The following is a 26356-nucleotide window of genomic DNA, read 5'->3' as shown; positions in this document are numbered from 1 at the left end:
CATATTGAATCGGACAATCATATGGACTATGCCAGGAATGACAAATTGAAGAGGAATGGCTTTACATTCATCGTCAAAAAGAACATTTCACAATCTATCCTGAAGTACAGTGCTGTCAGTGATAGGATAATGTCCATACTCCTACAAGGAAAACCGCGAATATGACTATTTATTCAAATTTACACACCAACCACTAAGGCCAAAGATGAGGAAACTGAAGATTTTTACCAACTTTTGCCGTCTGCAATTGATCAAACATGCAATCAAAGTGCATTGATAATTACTGGTGATTGAAATGGGAAATTAAGAAGTGACCAAAGAAAAGGGGGGACAGCTGAGGAGGACAGCATATCAGAATTCAAGGAAAGAGTGTTTCAAGAAGAGTGTAGAACTTATGTTGAATGCTAACGAAAATTTTTTCAAAGTGCACTGAATTTAGCAGCATAGAAGTCACTGCCAACCTTGGGAAGAGTTAGACTTTAGGAAGAGTGGATCCTATGGAAGAATGAGGATGGAAGCCAGATGGTAGCGGACTGAGGAGTGAGTGACTGAGAAATAAAGCAGTGGAGACAGTAATTATACATAACTTTACATCATGGATTCAACTTCCTATTATAACAAGCTGAGTTATGATGATGAGAGAAAGCTGAACTTGGACCAAACTGTGAAAGCTAACACTTGTGTAAAAACTTACCGCTTTGAATTCAGCCGGAGAAGTTGTATTTCCTATCCCTGTGATGTAGGTGAGCATCGTGAATCCTGAGTTCAAAAGTCTCCCTTATTATTTCACCTCCATAACAAGGAAAGCCATGAACACAGAAGAGGGCTTTGGTTGGGGCATCTTCAACCCAGGTGACACACACCAGTGACAGAAGAAAGGCATGAGATGGAGGAAGAGCAGGTAGGGACAAAAGAAGCAGTTCCACTCAACACCTGTTTGCTAGTTAAGTTTCCGTTTTGTAATTAAATTCCAGCTTCCGTGACTATTTATAAAAATTCATAACAGCAAAATGGCACAAATAAACTTGGTGAAAGGCAACGGAGAATGGTTGTTTCCTTCATTTCTCTTTTACCTGGAAAGTACGTATGTGTGCTGGGAGGAGATGGATGGAAAAATGGAACTCCAGGGCTCTAGGGGAGAATAAAGTTGAAGAGAAAGACCCTAGGCTTCTAGGCCATACAAATAATGGATGCATAAATGAATGAATGAATGAGCAAACAAACAAACCAGAAGGGGTAGATACATCCTAAGAAAAGAAAGGAGATTCTGTGAGCAGCATCAGACCACCAATGGCAAAACAGAGGCCCTTTCCCTGGGTCAGGATGAAAACGTGTTCAGACTATTCCTCAAGTGTCTGTTTCAAAAGGACTCTGAGGAGCTTCTAGGGCTACGGTGCGTACTCTGTCCCTGCACACATCAGGTAGGGGAAAGAGTGAGAGAAGACAAGTGTGGTTCCGAGGTCAGGCCCAGTGCACAGGGAGAGGAAAGATGTGGGGGGAAGGAATGGAGCCTGAGCATCCACTCCATACAAAGAAAGCGCACAGGCACATCAGGCCTCCTGAATTCCTGGCACTTTCCCAAGTAAAATGGCATGTTGGTACCCTGAGTTTCCAAATATTTTACTAAGTGGTTCACTCTCTATAAAGGCATCCAACAAGCTTGAGAGGAAGGGGCCACTTACGGCCATCTGTTAAGTGCTAAGCACTGGCCTTTTTGTTTTATCCGTATTATCTCATTTAATCCTCACAGAAATCCTGGTATGTAAATATTACTTGTATGCATGCAAAAGCTGGACACCGAATAAGGAAGACTGAAGAACTGACGACTCTGAATGGTGGTGTTGGCAAAGAATATTGAATATACCATGGACTGCCAAAAGAACAAACAAATCTGTCTTGGAAGAAGCACAGCCAGAACGCTCCTCAGAAGCAAGGATTGCGAGACTATATCTCACGTATTTTGGACATGTTATCAGGAGGTATCAGTCCCTGGAGAAGGATATTATGCTTGGTAAAGTAGAGGGTCAGCGAAAAGGAGGAAGGCCCTCAATGAGACGGATTGACACAGTGGCTGCAACAATGGGCTCAAGCATAGCAACGATTGTGAGGATGGCGCAGGACTGGGCAGGGTTTTCTTCTGTTGTACACGGGGTCGCTATGAGTCGGAACTGACTGGACGGCACCTAACAACAACAGCACTTGACTGACAAGAAAGTTGAAGTTCATAAAACCTGCCCTACAGTCATACAGCACATCAGTGAAGGGACTGGGGTTTGAACCCATGTCTGCAAGACTCCAAATCCCATGCTATTTCCACCATAGCAAGATGCAGGCTGGGAGAAACGTATCTGTTTCCACTGAGGGGGCAGGGGTAGACTTGGGGTAAACGACAAGACACCATGTAAAGGATAGAAGATTGAAGAATGTCAATTCTTTTCTGAGAATAGATAGAATTACAGAAGAAATCACCTAGAAAAGAGAAGACAAGATACTCTGACTTGGGAAATGGAAAAACGCCTGGGATGAAAAATGCAGATGTTAGGGACAGAAAGTCTGGGTTCAGAAGTCAGCGTGAGAATATCCAGAGGCAGTATGAAGAGGCTAGGGCCCTTTGCTTTGGCTCTGAGAGGAGACAGTGCTCAGTTACTGAACTTCATCTCTGATAATGTGACTTGTGTTGATATAAAAGTTTTCTGTCAGCCAGGTTCCCTACAATTTTTCCTCTGTGAAATGGGTAACAGTGGTTAAAGCTCTGCTCCTCTTTCCCAGAAGAGTACAGACTTTCCCTCAGGACAGCCCAAGAAGCCATCTGGCAGGAGTGAAGACAAGGCAAGGCAGCTAGCCCAGTGCTTGTTCTCTGGGAAGTGAGGCTGGGATCAGAACGGCAGGGGAAGGGTTTGGGGGGCTGGAGGAAGTCTGTCAGAAATGGAAATGGCAGGATCATACCCAGAGATGGGAGCCAGTGTGGGGGCAGGGAAACATGGACAGGCATTCAAAACCAGAGAGAGGACGGAGGGGCAAACTGAGTCCCTCCAGTAAGAAGAGAAGTTCTTTGGTTTAGAGTCAAAACCACAGTCTCGGGTCCCAGATACTGCCATGGGCTTTTCTGACATTTCCCTGAAGTGTTTCGGGGACAAGCCCAAAAGGAGAGTGCTGGCTCACCCTTCCTCCCCCGCTGCCCCTTTCTTAAGCTTCACTTACTGGCCTTCTTCAATGGAGTAACCAGAGCCTGGTGTAGGATGAGGGTGGAAAAGGTGGAGGAGAGTTTCTGTTCTGCAAAAGGAGAGGAGAATGAGGCAGGGAGAGAGGCTGAGTGGCTGGGCACCTGATTCCTGGGAGTGACACAGGGTCCTGAGGACAGCCAGCCCTGGGTTTCTGGGCCCAGATTCTCACAGTCCCGGTTAAACTGAGAGAGACCCCCGACAGCTCTCTCCTGGGCGCCACATGGCTTGCAGGTCTCTGACTGAGAAGGGGACTTAGTGAAGTTGGAAACTGATCGCAGTAACTTCCTGTATCTGTGAGGGTAGGAGGAGAAACGTGGAGGAAACTAGAGGGGGAATTCCCTTGGGAAGCCAGGGGTTGATCTCCCCCAGAGACACGTGATGGCAAGCGTAATAACTACTGCTTAATATCCCGCCCGAGGCAAAGTCAATAATTGCTTTGGGCAGCTCCGGCAGGTGGTGTGAGCAAGCCGTGGAGGTAGCAAAAAGCCTTGGCCCGGGAAGGGGCACTGCCGGGAGGATGTGCGGATCCTGAACGAGGCTGTGAGCGGGGCCTCCTGATCTTGGCTTTCTCATCCTCCAGGACGGACATGTCAGAATTTCGCAACTCCTTGATCCTCATGGCCTACATCATCATCTTCCTCACTGGTCTCCCTGCCAACCTCCTGGCACTGCGGGCCTTCGTGGGGCGGGTCCGTCAGCCCCACCCTGCCCCCGTCCACATCCTCCTGCTCAGCCTGACGCTGGCGGACCTGCTGCTGCTGCTGCTGCTCCCGTTCAAGATCGTGGAGGCTGCTCAGGGCCTCCGCTGGCATCTGCCCGTGGTGCTCTGCGCCCTCACGGGCTTCGGCTTCTACAGCAGCATCTACTGTAGCACATGGCTCCTGGCAGGCATCAGCATCGAGCGCTACCTGGGAGTGGCTTTCCCCGTGCAGTACAAGCTCTCCCGCCGGCCCGTCTACGGCGTGATTGCCGCTCTGGTCGCCTGGATCATGTCCTTTGGCCATTGCACTGTTGTGATCGCGGTGCAGTACTTGAACTCGACCCAGCAAGCCACGAACGAGAGCATGTTTGTCTGCTATGAGAATTTCACCAAACAGCAGCAGGATGTGGTGCTTCCTGTGCGGCTGGAGCTCTGCCTTGTCCTCTTCTTCATCCCCATGGTGGTGACCATCTTCTGCTACTGGCGCTTTGTGTGGATCATGCTCACCCAGCCCAATGTGGGGACCCAGAGGCGGCGCCGAGCCGTGGGGCTGGCTGTCGTGACGCTCCTCAACTTCCTGGTGTCCTTCGGACCTTACAACATCTCTCACCTGGTGGGGTTTCACACTGGACAAAGCCCCGCATGGCGAATGGAAGCAGTGCTATTCAGTTCGCTCAACGCCTCTCTAGACCCCTTGCTTTTCTACTTCTCTTCCTCGGCGGTGCGCAGGACCTTCGGCAAAGGGCTGCAGGTGCTGCGGGATCAAGGCTCGTCCTTGCTGGGATGCAGGTGCAGACACACGGAAGAGGTGACCAGTGGGGACAGAAGCGTGAACAAAGCAGAGGGAGTGCCCAGTTCTGACTTCACCACAGACTAGTGATTCCCCCCGCCTTCAGAGGCACTTTGGGGTTTTGGTTACGTATGGGTTGAACAGGCTGGGAGAGGGGGAGCATGAGGGTTCTTGTTCCAGATTCAGGAATCCTTAGACCCCATCCACTACTGGGACTTTGTTGTAAGAAGCACCCAGATTTGTGAAAACCTCCCTCACCAACTTGGTACCCACTCGTGACTGAATTACCTCCTCAAAGGGGCATGGTTCAGTGACAAAAGAAGAAATGGTGAGGCGTAAAAGCACTGTCAGGATAGGGCTTTGGAGGCAATGTAGCGAGTTCAAATTCTGCTCTTATGAGGCAGTTGGTAGTGAAGCACAGAGTCCTAAAGCAATCTTAGAAACAAGGCCTAGACACTGGGCTAGGTGTTGATGCTGGGAAGAAGCCAATGGGAAGGAGATGGGACAGAAATACTCACTGAAGCCAAAGAAGACTCAGAAAGGTCTGAGAAAAGGGTTCTAGAAGGGAAGGCCAGGGCTTGGACCTCTACTGGACTGGGCTTGCACTGTATCAATTTGACTGTTGCTTTGTATGTGTGCTCAAGCCGTTGAGGGGTGCATTCCATCCCCCCATTCAACTGGGAGCTGCCTGAGGTCCGGGTCTTGACCTCTTCCTCCATGGCACCCCACACTGGCCAGGACATGCCCGGCACCCATCAGTCAGAGGTTGACACTGACCAGCACAGGAAAAGACAATCAGGATGCCGCGGCAGATTGAAAATAAAGAGGCTAAAACTCTGAAGCGAGCGTCCGTAATTCTTGTAGCGTTTCTGCGAGCAGGGGGAGGGCAAACATGGGACAGAGAGCCCAGACTCGGCAGCACTTAGCAGCCAAGGGGAAGGTGACGCATTTGAAATCACGGAAACGTGTGAAGATGCGATGAGAGTGAAGTAAGTGAGGACACTGATGACGGGAGAGGCTGAACTCAGAGAAGTGGGGTAAGTGCCAACTCAAAGCTGTGGGTCTATCACAGGAGCTAAATAGTATGTTGCTCTCCTGCTCAGAAACCTGCCGGGTTCCCCTATCATCTACCAAACTAAGTCGAAATTCTTCCTCCCAGGAACTCGTATCATCCCATTACCTGCCTTATGTCCTCTCTTCCTTTCCAATTCTGCCTGCCTAACTCATTGTCTCTCTCCAGTTGAGTTTCCTGACTCTCTAGCCCCTAGCCTGCGGTTTGCAATCCAGGCTACACATCAGAATATATGAAGGTGTGAAAATGTTACAGACAGCCACCTCAGAATCCTGGTGGGGTGGGGCCCTGGCAGGTGAGCTTTATAAAGCTTCCCAGGTGACTGTGATGGGCAGCTGGGGTCAGAAATCACTGCCTTCGTTCAGGGGCCAATCTGTCTAAGAAATTCTTCAGAGAGACCTTTCTTGCTTATGCTTGCCCCACCTCACTTCAAGATCCCCCATCTTCTGGTCAGTTGCTTCTTCTCTTACAAAACTCCACGCAATATTCACTTTCTCCAGAAAAATTTCCTTTCTTACTCCCACTGAACTAAGAGCTCATTTTCTCTGTTTTCTTACCACAAAAGAACACTGGACTGGTGCCATAAAAGACCCGGCTTCGGTGCTGGTTCTGCTTACTAGCTGGGTGGCCTTGAGCAAGTCACAATTTCAGTCTCCATTTCCAAATCATAATAATGAGGATAATTAAAGAAAATTAAAAAACTTAAAAGAAATGTAAAACCAAAACCCGTTGCTGTCGAGCAGATTCTGACTCATAGCCACTCTGTAAGACAGGGTAGAACTGTCCCGTACAGTTTCCAAGGAGCAGCTGGTAGATTCAAAAGGCTGACCTTTTGCTTAGCAGTCAAGCTCTTTACCACTGCGCCACCAGGGCTCCGGAAGAGAAATACAAAACCGCTGCCGTCAAGTCAATTACGGCCCATAGTGACCCTATAGGACAGAGTAGAACTGCCCCACAGGGTTTCCAAAGAGCAGCTGGTGGATTCGAACTGCTGACCTTTTGGTTAGCAGCTGTATCACTTAACCACTGTGCCACCAGGGCTCCCAAAGAGAAATATAGTAAATACAAATTTAAAATTATGGAATTAATTAATTAGGTAGCCAACTATATAGGATGTGGGAGACCTGGTTTGACAGCAATGCCTGAGAAAAAAATCTGGGATCTTTCAGCTGACTGTAGCTTACTATGAGTCCCTGATGAGTTATAGCTTCCAAAAAAGCTAATTTGATTTTGGATGCACTACAAGAAATGGTGCCAAAATAAGTTGATGATAATCCCCCTCCACTTAGGTCTAGTCAGAAGCATGTTCAGTACTGAGCAACACATTTTTAAGGTCACTAACTCAGGGAATCAAGCCCAGAAAAAATTAACCAAAAACTGAATAATAGCAATAATAATAATGAAAAAGCATATTAAATGCCAAGGTCAATTAGAGAGAGGGAATTTGGATCCGGGTCTTCCTGACTTCAAAAACCCGGTGGCATCTAGTCAATTCCGACTCACGGCGACCCTACAGGACAGAGAAGAACTGCCCCACAGGGTTTCCAAGGAGTGGCTGGTGGATTCAAACTGCTGACCTTTCGGTTAGCAGCCAAGCTGTTAGCCACTGTGCCACCAGGGCTCCATTCCTGACTTCAAGTGCCTGCTTTTCTCACTGACACATGAGAAGCAAGCAGGGAATGCTGGATGGGTGGCTGGGACAAGACAAGGTCCATTTTATGGAAGATGCTTCTATGTAGTACCTCAAAGAAGAACAAGGATCATGGTAGAAAGAGGCAGGGAGATACACTTCAAACAGTTACCCGTTGCGGTTGAGTCGATTCCAACTCATAGCGACCCTACAGGATGGAGTAGAACTGCCTCATACGGTTACCAAGGAGCAGCTGGTGGAACTGAACTGCCAAACTTTTGTTTAGCAGCTGTAGCTCTTAACCACTGTGCCACCAGGGCGTCAAACAGTAAGGGCTGTCTAAAATGGAACAGACTACCTCTACCTATCAGGGTTATCACTCCCCAGTCTCCAGCAATGTTGAAGCAGAAAATAAAAAATCCCCATCGTAGAACATAGAGGAAACTCATCCATCTGATGAGGGCTGACCCAGTGACCAAACCTCTTCCAACTCTGAGATTCTCAAGTTCTTTAGGGACATGGATGATCTTGCCAACCAAGAAAGTACAAAATGAAGAAGTCATTTCGTTTTTCAGGAGGTTATAAGAAAATCACAGGACCTGGTCTGAGACTTTCAAGGTGAAGCTTTAGCTACTCATTTACAAGTAGCTGACCTTCATCAAGTCACTTGATGGATCAGTGCATTTCTTCATTGGTAAATTAGCAATTCATTTGGTCAACGAATGTGTATTGACTGCTTGCTATAGGCCACTTTTCTAGGGGCTGGAGATACGCAGTGTATAGGAGACAGGGTACCTGACCTCTTGGGGCTTCCATTCCAGTAGAGAAAAACAATAACAAGTAAAAAAATGAACAAACAAGGTAATTTCAGAATGTAGCAACTGGTTTTACAAAGGAAATAAAATAGGTTTATGGGAGAAAGTATAATGAGAGGTGGAAGGGATTGAGAACAGTCTCCTGAGTCAGCGATGTTCAGCTGAGACCTGAAGCATGGAAAGGAACTGCCGTAACAGGTCCATGAGAAAAGCATTCTGGAAGCAGGAACCACTGATGCAAAGTCCCTGAAGAGGGAGAAACCCTTAGCGTCTAAATGCCAGAGAGGTCAGTATAGGGCTGGAACAATGGTCTGCAAAGTAGCCCTAGTGGCGCAGTGGTTAAGAGCTACAGCTGCTAACCAAAAGGTCAGCAGTTTGAATCCACCTGCCGCTCCTCGGAAATCCTATGGGGCAGTTCTACTCTGTTCTGTAGGGTTGCTAGGAGTTGGAATCGACTCGAAAGCAACAGGTTTTTTTTTTTGGGGGGGGGAGGGTTTGTTAACCCATAGACTGCTGCCCACCCCCTTCCCAATTTAAGGATCAGTAGGTCTGGGGTGGGACCCAACTGTTTGTATTTCTAATAAGTTCCTAGGCGGTGCCGATGCTGCTGATTCAAGGACCATGCTTTGAGAAGCACTGGGCTGGACTACTACTGCAAACTAGGGAAAGTGAGAGAAGGCGGTCAGCAGGGATCAGGTCATGCAAAGTCTTCTTGGCCACGGAAAGGAGTTTGGATTTATTCAAACAGCCTTTGTAAGTCAGCTGAGGGTTTTAAGCGAGAGAGAGGCACTATCTGATTTTCTTTAAGATGATCACTCTGGCGGCTGTGCCTACCACAGAAGGGAGATGGTTGTTAGGACCGAGGAGATTATGTGCATGACAGAGTTAAGAAACCATAGAGTACTATGCAAACATACAGGGCTTTCATTAGGCTAGCAGTTCCCTGGAAGTGGGAGCTGTTTCCTCCTTTATTAAAATCAGTGGTCCAAGGACCAACTAGCCAGGAGGAAGCCTTACAAGTTATCATGCATCTACAATCAAATCTGTCTTGGAAGAAGTACAGCCAGAATACTCCTTAGAGGCAAGGATGGCAAGACTCTGTCTCACATACTTTGGACATGTTATCAGGAAGGACCAGTCCCTGGAGAAGGACATCATGCCTGGTAAAGTAGAGGGTCAGTGAAAAAGAGGAAGACCCTCAACGAGATGGACTGACACAGTGGCTGCAACAATGGGCTCAACCATAACAACGATTGTGAGGATGGTGCAGGACCGGGCAGTGTTTTGTTCAGTTGTACACAGGGTCACTACAAGTCGGAACCAACTGGACAGCACCTAACAACAATAACAAGTTGGTAAATGATGTCCCCAGTGGTGTGCTGGAAAATGTCTAAAAACAGCTCTTACTTGTGGCTGAGATGGGGATGGTGGGAGCCGGGAAGGCCTTGATTTGTAGCTCTTGTCAATTTCTGTGATATACATACTCCCATCACAGCCAACTTCTACCGATGTGAAGGCATCAAACAAGGGGTTGGCAAGAGATGCTAATAATTAGCTCTGACGAGGCAGTATGAGCCACTCCAGCACATCACTGGATGCATCTCACAGCAAACTGTATGGTCAAGTGGCATACAGATCAGATCCTACTGGAGAAAACTTTATCTTTCCTTGGCTTCATACAGTACAGGGCTCCTGCACAGGGCTTCTGACACAATAAACGCTAGTTAAACATGGTTGGCTGGGCCTGATCCAAGAGGATCTTGTGGCTGGTTAGATTGCTGGGCTCCTCTGAATGAATCCCATCCTGAAGCAGGATAACAGATGGGTAAACAGAAATATTAGTGGCTGGTTAATGAGTAACACAGACAGCAACCCAGAGCCGCTAACAGGAAGCAGAGGTGGAGGGAGTTGGCTCTACCTGACCCGGGGGGCCCAACTGGCAGGAAAGGGGGACCTGGCATTGACTATTTCACTTCCCCTTTCTGGAAAAGCTGGTGTTATACCGCTTCTTCAGAAATCCTCATCTGACCACACAGCCAGAGCTCACATGTAGTGTGGCTTTGTGGTGACTCCTGTGGTCGTGAAGGCAGGGCTGGGGGTGAAGGAAGCCTGGAAGAAAACGAGCAGCCACGACTCCAACTTCACTCCCTAAATTCCCCTACCTCTTATCTCCAGGTCTCTGTTAGTTCTCTTTGTCATCTTTCTCTCTCTACTGCCTGTGGTTACATACTTTGGCTTTTTTTTTCCCCCCATTATTTTTCCTCTAGTCACAGGAAATTAGGACATTTCTCAAGTCTAAATTGCACATTCAAGTGGGAAAGTAATCCAAAGATCTCTCAGACCTCAGAAGCAGTGGTCCGGGAAGCCACTTGGCAAACTTTCAAATGTCTAGTAAGGTGGAAGATGTGAGATCAGCGGTGGGGGTGAGGAGCCAACTCTGCAAATGCAGGTCACCATCAGCTGTCCACCAGTGGTTTACCCAGGGAAAGAGTATGCACAGCTCGCTTACAGTCTCAGGCTTCCTCTCCCCAGACACTGTCCTCTGCCATCTGTCCGCCTGAGCTACCATCAGCCTCATGGAAACCATATTAGGAAGGTTAATACACTGCTCCCAAATCTAGATGTTTTCAATAAAAACTCCACACATGTGTATAGCAGTCTAGAGTTTCTAAAGTGCCGTGATAAACATGATGTCATTTGACTTTCCACAGGCGTAATAAGTATTCATTCATCCACAAACATTTATTGAGGCCTACTAGACAAGTCCTGGGAGCCCTGGTGGCACAGGGGTTAAGAGCTCATCTGCTAACCAAAAACTCGGCGTTCAAATCCACCAGCAGCTCCTTGGAAACCTTATGGGGCAGTCCTACTCTGTCCTACAGGGTCACTACGAGTCAGAACCGACTCAACGGCATCTAACAACAACAACAATATACAGGTCCCCAGGTGGCACAAATGGTTTGTGCTCAAGTGCTAACCTAAAGGTTGGTGGTGAACCTACACAGCGGTACTGCAGAAGATGGGCTTGAAGATCTGCTTCTGTAGATTACAGCCAAGAAGATCCTACGGAGCAGTTCTACCCTGTAGTAGATGGGGTCGCCACGAGTCAGAATTAACTCAATGGCAACCAACAAAAACAATTATGTGTCAAGCCCAAGGCGTTGAAGACAAAGTGAACAAGAAGGACAGACGCCTGTGCAACTCATACTCCAGTGGGATGGGCGGACAGGCAGACCAATAAACAAGACACTCTGAGGTTGTGCTAAGTGCTGTGAAGACAGTAAAACAGAGTCAGGGGATAGAGAATGGCTACTTTTGAAAGAGTGGCTTGGGGCATGCTCTCTAAGGTGACATTTGAGCTGTGACTGAAGCAATCACACACGCCAAGAAATGGGGGAAGAAGGTTCCAGACAAAAGGTTCAAGGCAAGTGCAAAGCTTGAACAAAGTGAGTTTGTGCAAGGAACAGGAAGAAGGCCCGAGTAGCTGGGGCTTAAGGATAACTGCAGGAGTGGGCAACAAAGAGTTCATGGTGGGTCTCAAACACGGTAAGAAGCACAACCGGTAGCTTTTCCCTTTTTAACAACAAGACGGCTAAGGCTCAGAGATGTGAAGCGACACATCAAGAGTCCTCATCAAGATGGTCTCTGACGCCTGAGTCAAGGCTCCAGACTCCCTCTCAAAACAAGCCTTTCTCTTCTCTCTCCCCCTCTCTTTCTTACCTCTCTGAGGAAGAGACAGGCGGGCAAGAAATGTGATTCATGTGGTGTGCAGTTGGGGTGGGAGGCGGTGACTGGCCACCAAGGTTCTGAGAAAAGGAAGGAAGCAGAGGTGGAACAAGACACTCAAGCGCTGGGGGAAGGATCCCTGGCAAGATCCCCAGGCAAGGCTCGAGGCTCGCACGCCCGCTCCCGCCCTGGCCCCCGGCGCCCATCCGGTCTGCCCGGCCTAGCCACGATCAAGGCGATCCTCATCTTCAGCAACCACGAGAAGCCTCGGCTGTCCAAGTTCTACCAGCCCTACAGTGAACATACACAGCAACAAATCATCAGGCAGACATTCCATCTGGTTTCTAAGAGAGATGAAAATGTTTGTGATTTCCTAGAAAGAGGATTGTTAATAGGAGGATCTCACAACAAAACTGATTTACAGACATTATGCAACATTATATTTTGTCTTGTGTGGATTCTTCAGAAAGTGAACTTGGCATTTTAGATCTAATTCAATGCAAAAACACAAGGCCATGGCTTAGGTAAGCTGTAGACTGGAGAAAGCTGCATGCAAATAAGGAAGTCTTCTTTGCCCATCAATTTTCATATTTTTGAAAGCAGGAAGGAGACATGGTTTGAGGTCTATTTAGAGCTCAAAATAAAATGCATTAATATAATTATGCATCAATTATTATATTGAGCATTAATATAACTCTATTTAGAGTTATAGAATAAATGTGAAATTAGCCGAAGCAGAAAGGCTTACTAATAAATTCTGAGTACCAAAGCTTAAAAATATCAAAACTGACTAAATTAAAGGTTTAAATGTTATGGATTGAACTGTTTCCTCCCCCCTCCAAATATGTGGTATAAATCCTAATACCTATACCTGTGGTTATAATCCCATTTGGGAATGAGTTTTCTTTGTTAAATTAATGACCTAGTATTAGTGTAGGGTATGTCTTAAATCAATCTCTTCTGAGACATAAAAGAACAGATTAAGCAAGAATTAAGCAAGCAGAGGCGGGGGGCGGGGGGAGACAGATGCCAAGCCGTATGAAGATCTCTGAGGAACAGAAACTCAGAAGAGACAAGGACCATCCTCAAGAGCCAACAGAGAGAGAAAGTCTCCTTCTAGAGCCAGCACCCTGAATTTGCACTTCTAACCTCCTAAACTGTGAGAAAATAAATTTCTGTTTGTTAAAGCCAAAAGAAAGGCAGCCAAGTGCTGAGAGTAGAGACTGCAAGGAAAGATGGGTCAGGGACTGGAGGAACCCTGGAAAGCATGGCCCCTGGATTCTCTATCAGCCTAGAATTAAAACAATTTCCGAGGCCAACTCTTAAGACACGGATTGGACTGGACTGTGGGACATAAAGTGATACTCGTGAGGAGTGTGCCTCTTAGCTCAAGTAGATACAAGAGACTAAATGGGCAGCTTCTGTCTGGAGGTGAGATCAGAAGGCAGAGAGGGTTAGGAGCTGGTTGAATGGACATGGGGAATCAGGGGTGGAAAGGAGGAGTGTGCTGTCACAGTATGGGGAGAGCAGCTAGGGTCACATAACAATGTATGTATAAAATTTTGTATGGGAGACTAACTTGAAATGTAAACTTTATTTAAACTACAACAATTAAAAAAAAAAAAAAGATGGATCAGGGTTTGGGAGAGGCAGGATGCCTGGTTTCTGACAAAGAAAAGGGAGGCTGAGGAGTAACCAAGAGCCATCCACGTTGGCCCAGGCTCCACTGGCCTGCAACAGAAATGGAGGTGAGGACAGAATTGTGGAGCTTGGGGTAATCTTAGAAAGCCTCCAGTCCAATGATTCTCAACCCTAGCTGCACCTCAGACTCACCTGGGAAGCTTCTATAGATGTCAGTGCTTGGGCATTTTATTTTTTTTCAAGCTCTGCAGGTGCTTGTGAAGCACCACATCTAGTCCCGGTTTTCCACTGGACCAGCACCGAGGGGTCTCCAGGGAGGCAGAGGGGGTACCGGGTCTGAATCCCGACCCAGCATCGTGCAGTGCAACCTCTCTGTGCTTTAGTTTTCTCACTGAAAAAATGAGGATGACAGCACCTACATTATCAGTTTATTATGAGGATCAAATGAGTTTAACATCGCACACAGGAATACTTAGAACAGTATCTATCACCCTGTACATGCTAACCAAGCTTTGTTAAATGGAAGTGTTCTTCAGATGTAATTCGATTGTACTGCTGAAGCCTCCAAAGGCCTCTGCAGCTCCCAGAATAAAATCTCAATCCCTCCCCAAGGCCATCGGGACCTTGGCCTCCACCTCCCCTCTCTTGCCCGTTTCCTCGCTGACTTCATTTTTCCTTTTTGTACCAACAACTTGCTAAGCTCATTCTCGCCCCTGTATCTTTGCTCTTGTTGTTCCCTGTTCCTGGACCCCTCCTTCCTCAAATTTTCACATGGCTGATCCCCGCCCTTCTACCCGCAGCTCAGGTTTCACTTGCTAAGAGGACTTTCCTCCCAATGCAACACACAGTTGCCTTCCTCTGCTGCTCTCATTGACATCACCCTGAGTTACGGGCTTCATTGCATTTATCACCATCTGATGTCACCTATTTTTGTCTTACTTGTTATTTTTATAAAAGTTATATATGCACATAGTTTAAAGAGTCAAATCATTTGCCAGGGAAAATAGCATCCCTCAGCCTCTCCTACCTCCTGGCACAGAGGTTAAGAGCTCAGCTGCTAACCAAAAGGTCAGCAGTTCGAATCCACCAGCTGCTCCTTGGAAACCCTATGGGGCAGTTCTACTCTGTCCTGTAGGGTCGCTATGAGTCAGAATCGACTCTCCGGCCCTCTGATGCCTTATTTTTTCATTTGCTTCATTTTCTACATTAAAAACCCCTTGGGTCCTGGGGCAAGAATGAGCTTAGCAAGTTGTTGGTACAAAAAGGAAAAATGAAGTCAGCGAGGAAACGGGCAAGAGAGGGGAGGTGGAGGCCAAGGTCCCGATGGCCTTGGGGAGGGATTGAGATTTTATTCTGGGAGCTGCAGAGGCCTTTGGAGGCTTCAGCAGTACAATCGAATTACATCTGAAGAACATTTCCATTTAACAAAGCTTGGTTAGCATGTACAGGGTGATAGATACTGTTCTAAGTATTCCTGTGTGCGATGTTAAACTCATTTGATCCTCATAATAACCTGATAATGTAGGTGCTGTCATCCTCATTTTTTCAGTGAGAAAACTAAAGCACAGAGAGGTTGCACTGCACGATGCTGGGTCGGGATTCAGACCCGGTACCCCCTCTGCCTCCCTGGAGATCCCTCGGTGCTGGTCCAGTGGAAAACCGGGACTAGATGTGGTGCTTCACAAGCACCTGCAGAGCTTGAAAAAAAATAAAATGCCCAAGCACTGACGTCTATAGAAGCTTCGCAGGTGAGTCTGAGGTGCAGCTAGGGTTGAGAATCATTGGACTGGAGGCTTTCTAAGATTACCCCAAGCTCCACAATTCTGTCCTCACCTCCATTTCTGTTGCAGGCCAGTGGAGCCTGGGCCAACGTGGATGGCTCTTGATCTGTAGGATCAGTTGCAAAGTCTCCATTTCTTATTTTACTTATTTCCATCTTCTCTCTTTCTTAACTTGTCAGCCTAGCTAAAGGTTTGATGATTTTGTTGATCTTTTCCAAGAATCAACTTCTGGTTTTGTTGACTCTCTCTACTGTTTTTCTAGTCTGTACTTCCTTTATGTCTGCTCTGATTTTTAGTATTTTCTTCCTTCTTGTAGCTTTGGGCTTAGTTTGCTCTTCTTTTTCTAGTTCCTTGAGTTATAAATGTAGGTTATTGATTTGAGATCTTTCTTCTTTTTTAATGTAGGTATTTACTGCTATAAATTTCCCTCTGAGCACTGCCCTTGTTGTATTTCATAAGTTTTGGTATGTTTTGCCTTCATTTTCATTCAGCACTCAGTATTTTCTGATTTCTCTCTTGATTTCTTCCCATTGGTTGTTTAATAGTGTGTTGTTTCATTTCCCCAGATTTGTGAAATGTCCAGTGTTTCTTCTGGTGTTGACTTCTAGCTTCAGTCCATTGAGGTAGGAGAAGATGCTTTGTATGATTTCAATCTTTTTAAATTTACTGAGACTGGCTGTGTGACCTAACATATTGTCTGTCCTGGAGAATGATCCATGTTCGATGGAGAAGAAGGTATGTTGTGCTGTTCTTGGGTGAAGTGGTCTACATACATCTGTTCAGTCTAGTTGGTTTGTTCTCATTGTTAGGTACCTCGAGTCAGCTCCAACTGACAGTAACCTTACGTATAATGGATCAGAATGTTGTCCGGTCCTGCACCATCCTCACAATTTTTGAGCCCACTGTCGCAGCCACTGTGTTAATCCATCTTACTAAGCGTCTCCCTCTTTTTTGCTGACCCTCTACCCTACCAAGCATGATGTCCTTCTCCAGCGATTGGTCCCTCCTGATGAAGTGTCCAAAGTAAGAGAGATGAAGTCTCATCATCCTTGCATCTAAGGAGCATTCTGGCTGTACTTCCTCCAAAACTGATTTATTTGTTCTTCTGGCAGTCCAATATTCAATATTCTTCACAAATACCACAATTTGAATGTGTCACTTCTTCAGTCTTCCTTTTTCATTGTCCAGCTTTCACATGCGTATGAGGTGATTGAAAATACCATGGTTTGGGTCAGGTGCACCTTAGTTATCAAAGTGATATCTTTGCTTTTTAAGATTTTAAAGAAGTCTTTTGCCACAAATGTGTCCAATGCAATACATTGTTTAATTTCTTGACTGCTTCCATGGGCACTGATTGTTGATCCAAGTAGAATGAAGTCCTCGACAACTTCAATTTCTCCCCATTTATCATGATGTTGTTTATGGTCCCAGTTGTGAGGAGTTTCGTTTTCTTCACATTCAGGTGTAATCCATACTAAAGGCTATGCTCTCTGACCTTCATTAGTAAGTGCTTCAAGTCGTCTTCATTTTCGACTAGCAAGGTTGTGTCGTCTGCATATCGTAGGTTGAAGTCTTCCTCCAATCCTGATGCCGTGCTCTTGTTCATATAGTCCAGCTTCTTGGATTATTCGCTCAGCATGCAGATTGAATAAGTAAGGTGAAAGGATGCAACCCTGACGCACACCTTTTCCAGTTTTAATCCACGCAGTATCCCCTTGTTCTGATCGAACGACTCCCTCTTGATCTACGTACAGGTTCCACAATTAAGTATTGTGGAATTCTCATTCTTCGTAATGTTATCCATAATTTGTTATGACCCACACAGTCTAATGCCTTTTCGTAGCTGATAAAACACAAGCAAACTCTTTTTTACTAGTCTCTGCTTTCAGCTACTATCCATCTGACATTAGCAATGATAGTCTTTGTTCCACGTCCTCTTCCGAATCCAGCTTGAACTTCTGGCAGTTGATGTACAGTTGCAGCCATTTTTAAATTATCCTCAGGAAATTTTTGCTAGCATGCAATATTAATGATACTGTTCAATAATTTTCACATTCCATTTGATCACCTTTCTTTGAATTGGGCATAAATATGGACCTTTTCCAGTCGGTTGTTGTAATGTAGCGTCTTCTGAACTCATCTAGATTCCCAAGGGATAAGAATCAGTATCAGCACAAAGTTGATTCCTGTGAGGCAGAGCTCTGACATATCTTCACTCTCCAACTTCTCCACCATTTCTGACACCAGCTGTCCCTCCCCCCACCCCCAGCACTCTCTACTTCTCTGCTGGGTTCAATAATTCATTGCAATGGCCACACAGAATTCACAAACCATACTCACAGCTATGTTGTTTATTAGGGAAGCAACAGGCCACAACTCGGGATCAGGATCAACTTGGAAATAACAGGATACAACTCAAGAGACAGGATCAACTTCATCAATCAGGACAGCTTCCAACTGGAATAGCTCTCAGCTTGCTTTGATTTTCTTCAGCTTCAGCTTGAACTTGCATATGAGCAATTGATGGTCTGTTCCACAGTCAGCTCCTTGCTTTGTCTTGACTGATAATACTGAGCTTCTCCATCAACTCTTTCCACAGAGGTAGTAAATTTGATTCCTGTGTAATCCATCTGGTGAAGTCCACATGTATAGACACTGTTTCTGTTGTTAAGAAAAAGTATTTCCGATGAATAAGTCATTGGTCCTGCAGAATTGTATCCGATGATCTCCAGCATCATTCCTTTCACCAAGGTTATATTTTCTACCTACAGATTCCTCTTCTTTGTTTCCAACTTTTGCATTCCAATCATCAGTAATTATCAATGCATCTTGATTGCACATTTGAGCAACTTCAGACTGCAGTAATGTGTAAAAATAGTCAATTCTTCATCTTTGGCATTGATGGTTGGTGCATAAATTTGAATAATAGTTACAGTCACTGATCTTCCTTGTAGGCACATGGATATTAACCTATCACTGATAGCATTGTACTTCAGGATAGATCTTGATTTTTTTTTTTTTTTTTTTTGGATAATGAATGCAACGCCATTCCTCTTCAATTTGTCCTTCCCGGCATAGTAGACCATATGATTGTCTGATTCAAAATGGTCAATACCAGTCCACTGCAGCTCACTAATGCCTAAGGTATCAATCTTCAAGCGTTCCATTTCATTTTTGACAACTTCCAATTTTCCTGGATTCATACTTCATACATTCCACATAGCATTGCTCAAATCCTGTATTTCTTTACTGATCTTCTTTCTAGATGTTCTTTCCATTATTGAAAGTGATGTATTGAAGTCTCCAACTATTGTTGTAGAACTGTTTATTTCTCCTTTCAATCCTGTCAGTGCTTTACATATTTTGGGGCTCTGTGTTAGATGTATACATATTTATAACTGTTATATCTTCTTGATGAATTGACCCTTTTATCACTATATAATGTCCTTCTTTGTCTCTTATAACAGATTTTGACATATAAAGTCTATTTTATCTGATATTATAATCACCCAACTCTCTTTCGGTTACTATTTGCATGGAATATTTTTTTCCATTCTTTCATTTTCAACTGATTGTGTCTTGTGTTTTGGGGCGCAAAAAAATCTCTGTAGTCAGTATATAGTTGGGTCATCATTGTTTTTTAAATCCATCCTGCCACTCTCTGCCTTTCGATTGTAGTGTTTAGTCCACTTAGGTTCATCGTAATCATGAATAAGGAAGAACTTACTTCCGCCATTTTGTTTTTTGTTAATGTTGTTATAACCTATTACATTTTTATATATGATGTGCCCTGTAACATCAATTTATACTTGTTGTTATGCATTTGTTATAAAACATGAAGGACATAACAACAGAAGTTACTAACCAAGGAGTAAGGATATTGTTGATGTGTTGTGAGATTGTTAACCATTGTCATAGGGCAACATTTGTAGTAACTGTTAAATGAGAAACTATTTTGTTCTGTAAGCCTTCATCTTAAGTGAGAATAACAGCACAATTGGAAGAGTGTAGTCAATGTCACTGAACTGTGTATGTAGAAATTTTTGAAACGGTGTATGTTTGGCTATGTGTATTTTCACCAAAAAAAAAAGGTTGAGAAGTTAGAGGGTTAATATGTTGTGGGGTTGTTAACCAATGTCATAAAACAACATGTGTACTACTGTTTCAGGAGAAACTATTTGTTCTGTAAGCCTTCACCTGAAGTAATAAAATATAAAAAAAAAAAAAAGAAGAAGTTACCAACCAAGAAAACAGGCGCTGGGCTGAAAGATGGCGGCACTGGGGATTGACTGGGGGAAGAGTGGTTCGGAAGGAGCCGCAGGCATGCAGACTCGCCCCCGGCTGGAGTGCTGGCCCGGCCCGGGAGTGGCCCCTGGCAGAGGTTTGAACAGCCAGCCAAGCCGAGTGCCGTCCTGGCGCCTCCCCCGGCCACCACCGGCCCGCCAGCCTGATTTTTCCTGATGCTGATTGCCATCCACTAGAGGCTGGACAGGACCCTCAAGGTGATTCACGGCAGCGGACACAGAAGGTTTCTGTTCCTCCATCTATGACAGCAGTGTCTCTGCTGGGTCCAGAGCACTGTATGAGGAGGGATTGCTTCTTACGTCACTCAGGTCATTGAAGATCATCAGTTCCGGGCCCATAAAGCACTCCTGGCCACCCAGAGTGATTACTTCAGGATTATGTTTACCTCCGACATGAGGGAGCAAGTTCAGGACAAAATTCATTTAAAAGGTTAAGACATTAGAATTTTGTAGATACTCTCGACAGCTGTGGTATAAAGTTGAATTGAATTACTTTGACTGTTCACCAGCAGCCTTTGATGGAAACGAAATCCAGTCGCATCCGTTCTGCCAAACCCCAAACTACAGTACTCTGAGGAATGATCATGGTAAACAGTGAAATACTACTCTTAAAGAAACCAAGGGTCTGGCGGGAGCTGGAAGACCCACAAGTACCTCTACGACCAGACTGCCTTGCTATTGTCAATAACTTTGTGTTTTTGTCAGGCAGGGAAGAACTGGGGCCAGACGGCGAATTCCGTGCTTCTTCTAAAGTGTTTAGGTGTGACCCAAGACAGAATTCTTGGTTACAGATGGCAGACATGTCTGTTCCATGTTCAGAATTTGCAGCTGGTGTTATTGGGAAATTCATCTACGCAGTAATGTAAAGAACCAGGGATGATACCTTCTATTTAACAGACAGATAAGACATCACCAATGATAAATGGGAATTTGTAGATCCTTATCCAGTCAACAAATACAGTCATGAGGGGATAGTGCTCAGTAAGAAGCTGTTTATCACCGGTAGAATCACAACATCTTCCACTTCTAAACAAGTGCGTGTGTTTGACCCCAGTAAAGAAGGGACGGTAGAACAGCGTACCAGAAATCAAGTGGTTACCAACTGCTGGGAGAATAAGAGCAAAATGAATTATATAAGATGCTTTCACAAGATGATCTCTTACAATGGCAAGCTTTATGTCTTTGGTGGTGTTTGCGTGATTCTAAGGGTTCTTTTGAATCGCAGGGATGCCCTTCCACAGAAATATACAACCCAGACAGTGATCAGTGGACCATCTTGGCATCCATGCTGATTGGTAGAAGTGGCCATGGTGTGACTGTGCTGGACAAACAAATGATGGCTCTTGGCAGCCTTTGCTATAACGGTCATTTAACCAAGAAACCCAACCCTTTGCCATCAAGTCGATTTTGACTCACAGCCACCCTATAGGACAGAGTAGAACTGCCCCATAGGGTTTCCAAGGAGCGCCTGGTGGATTCCAACTGCTGACCCTTTGGTTAGCAGCCATAGGTCTTAACAACTATGCCACCAGGGTTTCCATAACAGTCATTGCAGCAATTCTAATCCACTTGTGATGCCAAAGAAAATAAATGGAAAGAGGATGAGTACCCTCGGATGCCCTGCAAGCTGGATGGTTTACAAGTATGCAACCTGCGTTTTCCTGAATACGTACTGGAAGAGGTTAGATGTTGCAACTGATGAACATCTCCTTCCTCACTAAAAAAAATGGCAAACAAAGCATTTGTTTGTGATAGATACCAAAAAAAAAAAACGAAACAAAAACCAAACCTGTTGCTGTCAAGTCGACTCAGACCCATAGCGACTGTAGAAGACAAAGTAGGACTGTCCCATAGGGTTTCCAAGGAGCAGCTGGTGGATTAGAACTGCTGATCTTTTGGTTAGCAGCTGAGCTCTTAATCACTGTGCCACCAGGGCTCCTTGTGATATATAGTTAATTAAACAAACATAAAGAAAAACCTCACCAGTTTTACTATCAAAGCCATTGGTCTAATATCATAAGAAGTTTTCATTTTTGTGCTAGCATCCTTTTTTTTCTTTTTAGTGGCCTCAAACTCATGCCATAAGCTAATTCTCAACACAAGCTCTTGAGACCACTTCCAGAATCAGTTCAATAGAATGATCCACGTATCAGGGAAGTTGATTTCATGTTTTAAGCATAAACTGCTTCACGCAGCGCAGGTAGGATTCGTGAATCTTCCAAGAGAAGACCTGATAAGTGTCACTGGATGTGATCTCAGTTTCTGTCTTTATCTGAAATCTTTTAGGACATTTATCTCAGTGTATTTCAGCCTGTTAAACTTTTTGGTTTTATTAGTTAAAGTTTAAAACTCCTGACCTTTTTGCTGAAAATGCAAAAATATAAATTTTCTACGAAAGAACTTTTTATATTCAAAAGACTATTTCTAAGCTGCCTTCTCTTATACACACAGTGTTAGTGAAAGCCTACCCATCCTTGCACACGTCCTATAAATACATAAGGCACATATATACCCTTTTATGTGTGGCTAGGATTCTATATTTTTAAGTTACTGCACTCACACACACGGTTCACCGTACTTGTTGAATTTTAGTTGTAACTTCTTTTCGTGTATTAACGTTTTTAGAAACTTAAAATAATTGGATTCCTCATTTTGTATCAAAATAGCCTATCTTTAGTCCATACTGACTCAGAAATATATGAACCCCTTATATTCCTGAAACATGTACGGATTTATGAAAACTAACACTTTATATTTTATGATCACAAGGAAGCATTAGTGTTCTTTTTCATGTATGTCTTTTCTTTTTTCAAATGTTCTTTGCAGTCTGTTTAATGTTGTCCTGTTTTTAGAGAGAATTGGAGTGATATATGACAAGCTCTGACCCTGTAGCATGCAAGCACTTTCAAAGAGAATTTAGGTAATACCAAACTCCTAAATAAAGGCCCCCTTAAACGTAAGTGCAACTCACATTCTTTACACTAAACGAGGCTGCTGCATCTGTCAGTGAATGGAAGATAGCAACCCTTAGAACATTTGAGCTCAGTTTTGACTTAGAAGGAATAGAACCATAATCCCGCTGGTCCTATCTACTTGCTTATTTAATACAAACCCCCCAGCAGCACTAGGAATGTAAACGCTCAGATTTTTTCAGTTTTATTTACTGACAGCTACTAGCATGAAGGAAAGTAACCCCAAATCGAGAATGGATCAAGAATGATTGTTTAAAAGCAATTTATAATAAATGTTTTAGGATTAGTTGCACCTTTCAGCTCTTTAAATGCAAAGGAAAAAAAGAATATATAGTTGACAAAATTGTGCAGGAATAACCAGGGACTGGATCCTTTAAATTGATGCCATTTTCTCAAGAGTAAAGTCTGTCTGATACAGACTAGACCTACATAGGCAAAACGCCACATCTTCGGATACTGGTGCAATATTGCAATGCCTTCTATATGGCTGTTGTATAAATTATCTAATTTCTTTCTTTTTGCTGCTGCCATCGGGGAACATAAAATGGAAACGTGACATCATGGAAATATGAACACTCTTTGTTTTTGAATTCAATTAGACATAAACCGAAAACCAAACCAAGCCCGCTGCCGTCAAGTCCATTCCAACTCATAGCGACCCTACAGGACAGAGGAGAACTGCCCCATAGGGTTTCCAAGGAGCATCTGGTGGATTTGAACTGCTGACCTTTTGGTTAGCAGCTGTAGCTCTTAACCACTATGCTACCAGGGTTTCCTCAATTAGACATACTACGAAATAAAACGATTTTAAAACTCCAAAACTGGAGGCATTTAAGAAATCAGGTACACAAGTTGCTTTGGAAAAAGAAAAAAAAAATTGGCATTGGTTTTAGTAATCAAGTTAATAATATTATTTTGTATAAGAGGTTTAAATTTTCATTAAGTGGTCCTAACACTTTCAGCTTCTAAAAACGAAATGTGATAGTTTGTTTGCCGGGGTGATTATGAAAAATTTGAAAACTAGGAATTAGGTGAACCATTTCATTGTTTTCTAACATATTAGTCGGTCTGCGGTTTTGTATGTGTGCTGTTTTGCTTTAAAGAAAACAGCATCTTCATGGTTTTCCTCTTTGACGTCTTTTGCTAGAAAAGACCAAAAGAGCCGTCAGACAAGGCACTGATATTACAGGCTTTCCCATCTCAGTGGTGGTTCTCCTTCGTGGCTTAAATCTGACTTCATAGCCCTCGTTAGGGTAACATCTGGGCAAACAGTTGAATATTCTTGGTGTTCCATTTTAAAGACACAAGACCAAGGTCAAAGTTCATTTTTGGTAAGCTTTTGTGAAATCTTAACTTGAACTAACTCTGGGTTCAGCTTCACGTAAGTCTTGTCTGACCTGATGTTAGCTGTTATCAGTTTTGAGCTTTAAGAATAGTTGCTTCCAGTACAACTAGATGGTGCCCGGCTACCATCACTGACTGCTCTGACCGGGATCACAACAGAAGGTCCGGGACAGAGCTGGAGAAGGATGTAGAACAAAATTCTAAGTCACAGAAAAGACCAGATTTACTGGCCTGACAGAGACTGGAGAACCCCAAGAGTATGGCCCCCGGACACCCTTTTAGCTCAGTAATGAAGTCACTCCGGAGGTTCACTGTTCAGCCGAAGATTAGACAGCCCCATAAAACAAAACAAGACTAATGGAGCACAACAGTCCAGGGACAAGGACTAGAAAGCGGGGGGGACAGGAAAGCTGGTAATAGGAAACCCAACGTTGAGAAGGGACATTGTTGACATATCGTGGGGTTGTTAACCACTGTCATAAAATAATATGTATACAAACTGTTTAACGAGAAACTATTTGTTCCATAAACCTTCATCTAAAGTACAATTAAAAAAAAACAGTTGCTATTTGTGTGGATTCTGAATGTATGAGAAAATGCTTCTGTTTATATGTAGTTAATTTTTGGAGCCCTGGTGGCTCAGTGGTTAAGAGCTTGGTTGCTAACCAAGGGGTCAACAGTTGGAATCCACCAGCCTCTTCTGGGAAACCCTATAGGGCAGTTTTACTCTGTCCTACAGGGTCACTATGAGTCGGAATTGATTCAACGGCAACAGGTAATATAGGTTATTTGAAATCCACGATTAACTTACACTCCCTTTTAAAATTATGGTTTAATGGTTCAAAGAGGTTTATTTTTCTTATACTAAACTATGGAAAATTTTATCATAGAATTTTTTTTCAAGTTTTTTTTTGGGGTGCTTTCTTGGAAACCATTTTTTGTTTATATACACTGTGTATGCTCAAAATAGCAGTTTTTTAAAAATTCAGTAGGAATTGGAAACTATACAGTGTAACTGTTGTGATCTTTATACGTGTTAACTTGCACTTTACATTTTTAAATGCCAGACTTTACAAAAAAAATAGCTGATATTCATTAACTGCATTTAAATTAGAAACGTTTATTCTCTTTCCTTCCACATCTTAGATCTTCTAAGTTTTGATTTAAATCTACTTAAAGAAAATCCTTTTCATAAAATGGAAGATTCTCACATTGAAGGTTTTGTATTAAGAAATACTACTGGTTTTTAAAAAGCAAAGCTTAATTAATAGAAATACTAGCTTTTCTTGAGACACCTTTCTCTGTGTCCTCATTACTCCGCTTCATATGAGTAGCAACTATAATAATTTGTGAAATATTGACTGAACCCTTTACTCATCCTTTCTAAAGCAGCACCTTTGGTCACCTCATTCTGGGAAGCCTGCTGTAGTCATAGTAAAGGACACACATTTGTGTGGGCAGAAGCGGTAAAAATGGAGCGTTTTGTCTTAATTACATGAAACTAAGCTTTAAAATATTTTATAACAAATTATTTGAGCTGTATAATCTAAACATGTTGAACGTTCAGTGGGGCTATTTTTATATATGTATATGTGGTGGTAGGGCATAACATTTCAGGTGATAATAGAAATTGTGAATTTCCGTTTATAAGCTATCTTTCAGAAAAGACTAGCTCTTTTGAGAATACATCATTTAAAGCATAGGCTGAGGTAAAACACCACATAGATGATAGTGTAAGTTAGACATAATTGAGGACTATATGGCAGCAAAATCACCAGTGTCAGTTTTCTTGTTTGCCTGACACACAGTTTTGATTTTTTTTTTTTTTTTTTGGTACTCTGAACATTTTTAGGGATCATAACTTTGTTCAATTCGATTAGAGTTGGTTTGGGAATATACATCTTCTAAAAAGAGATTTATCTTAAAAATGGAAGTCCTGAAATATTAGTTTATTGAGTGTTTATAAAGTTAAATATTCAATAGGCATAGACTGGAATAGATAAAGTCATGGAAGTTATATCTTTTCAATATACCAGGATAAATTCAATATTACCCAAGTAACACTGAGAGAATGTCATCAACTTTGTTCTCCCTTAATATTGTTGGATTGTCTTTTTACGCCTTTGGGAAAAATTGCATTAAATAGTTTTATTAATCAGTATACCAGTAAGAGTTAGGTGTTTGCTTTCTGAAGGAACGTTCCAGTGAGGTCACTGGAGAGGTTATTTTCTACCTAACTTGTACATGCCCTATATCTCTTGGGCATACTTTGTCTATAGAAAAATATTTTCACCTTTTAGATACAATTTGCACCAGTAATCAAATAATCCTAAGGCCAATATAATACTCTTAGAATA

General features: G+C 43.7%; 1 protein-coding gene and 1 pseudogene across 1 annotated transcript; both read left to right on the top strand.

Annotated features, from left to right (window-relative positions):
* Positions 1-3811: 3811 nt before the first annotated feature.
* On the top strand, positions 3812-4801 carry LOC101350673 (free fatty acid receptor 2). The gene has a single exon (XM_004388116.1). The coding sequence runs from the start codon at positions 3812-3814 to the stop codon at positions 4799-4801; it is 990 nt and encodes a 329-aa protein (XP_004388173.1).
* Positions 4802-16102: 11301 nt separating this feature from the next.
* Positions 16103-21382, top strand: LOC101347216 (kelch-like protein 15; annotated as a pseudogene).
* Positions 21383-26356: the final 4974 nt, after the last annotated feature.

This window comes from Trichechus manatus, unplaced genomic scaffold (assembly GCF_000243295.1).
Source record: "Trichechus manatus latirostris isolate Lorelei unplaced genomic scaffold, TriManLat1.0 scaffold00207, whole genome shotgun sequence".
NCBI lineage: Eukaryota > Metazoa > Chordata > Mammalia > Sirenia > Trichechidae > Trichechus > Trichechus manatus.
This window is presented reverse-complemented; position numbering and strand designations above follow the sequence as displayed.

What these genes read in the sequence shown, in the direction of transcription:
- LOC101350673 (XM_004388116.1), top strand. Translation starts at nt 3,812, where the DNA reads ATGTCAGAATTTCGCAACTCCTTGATCCTCATGGCCTACATCATCATC.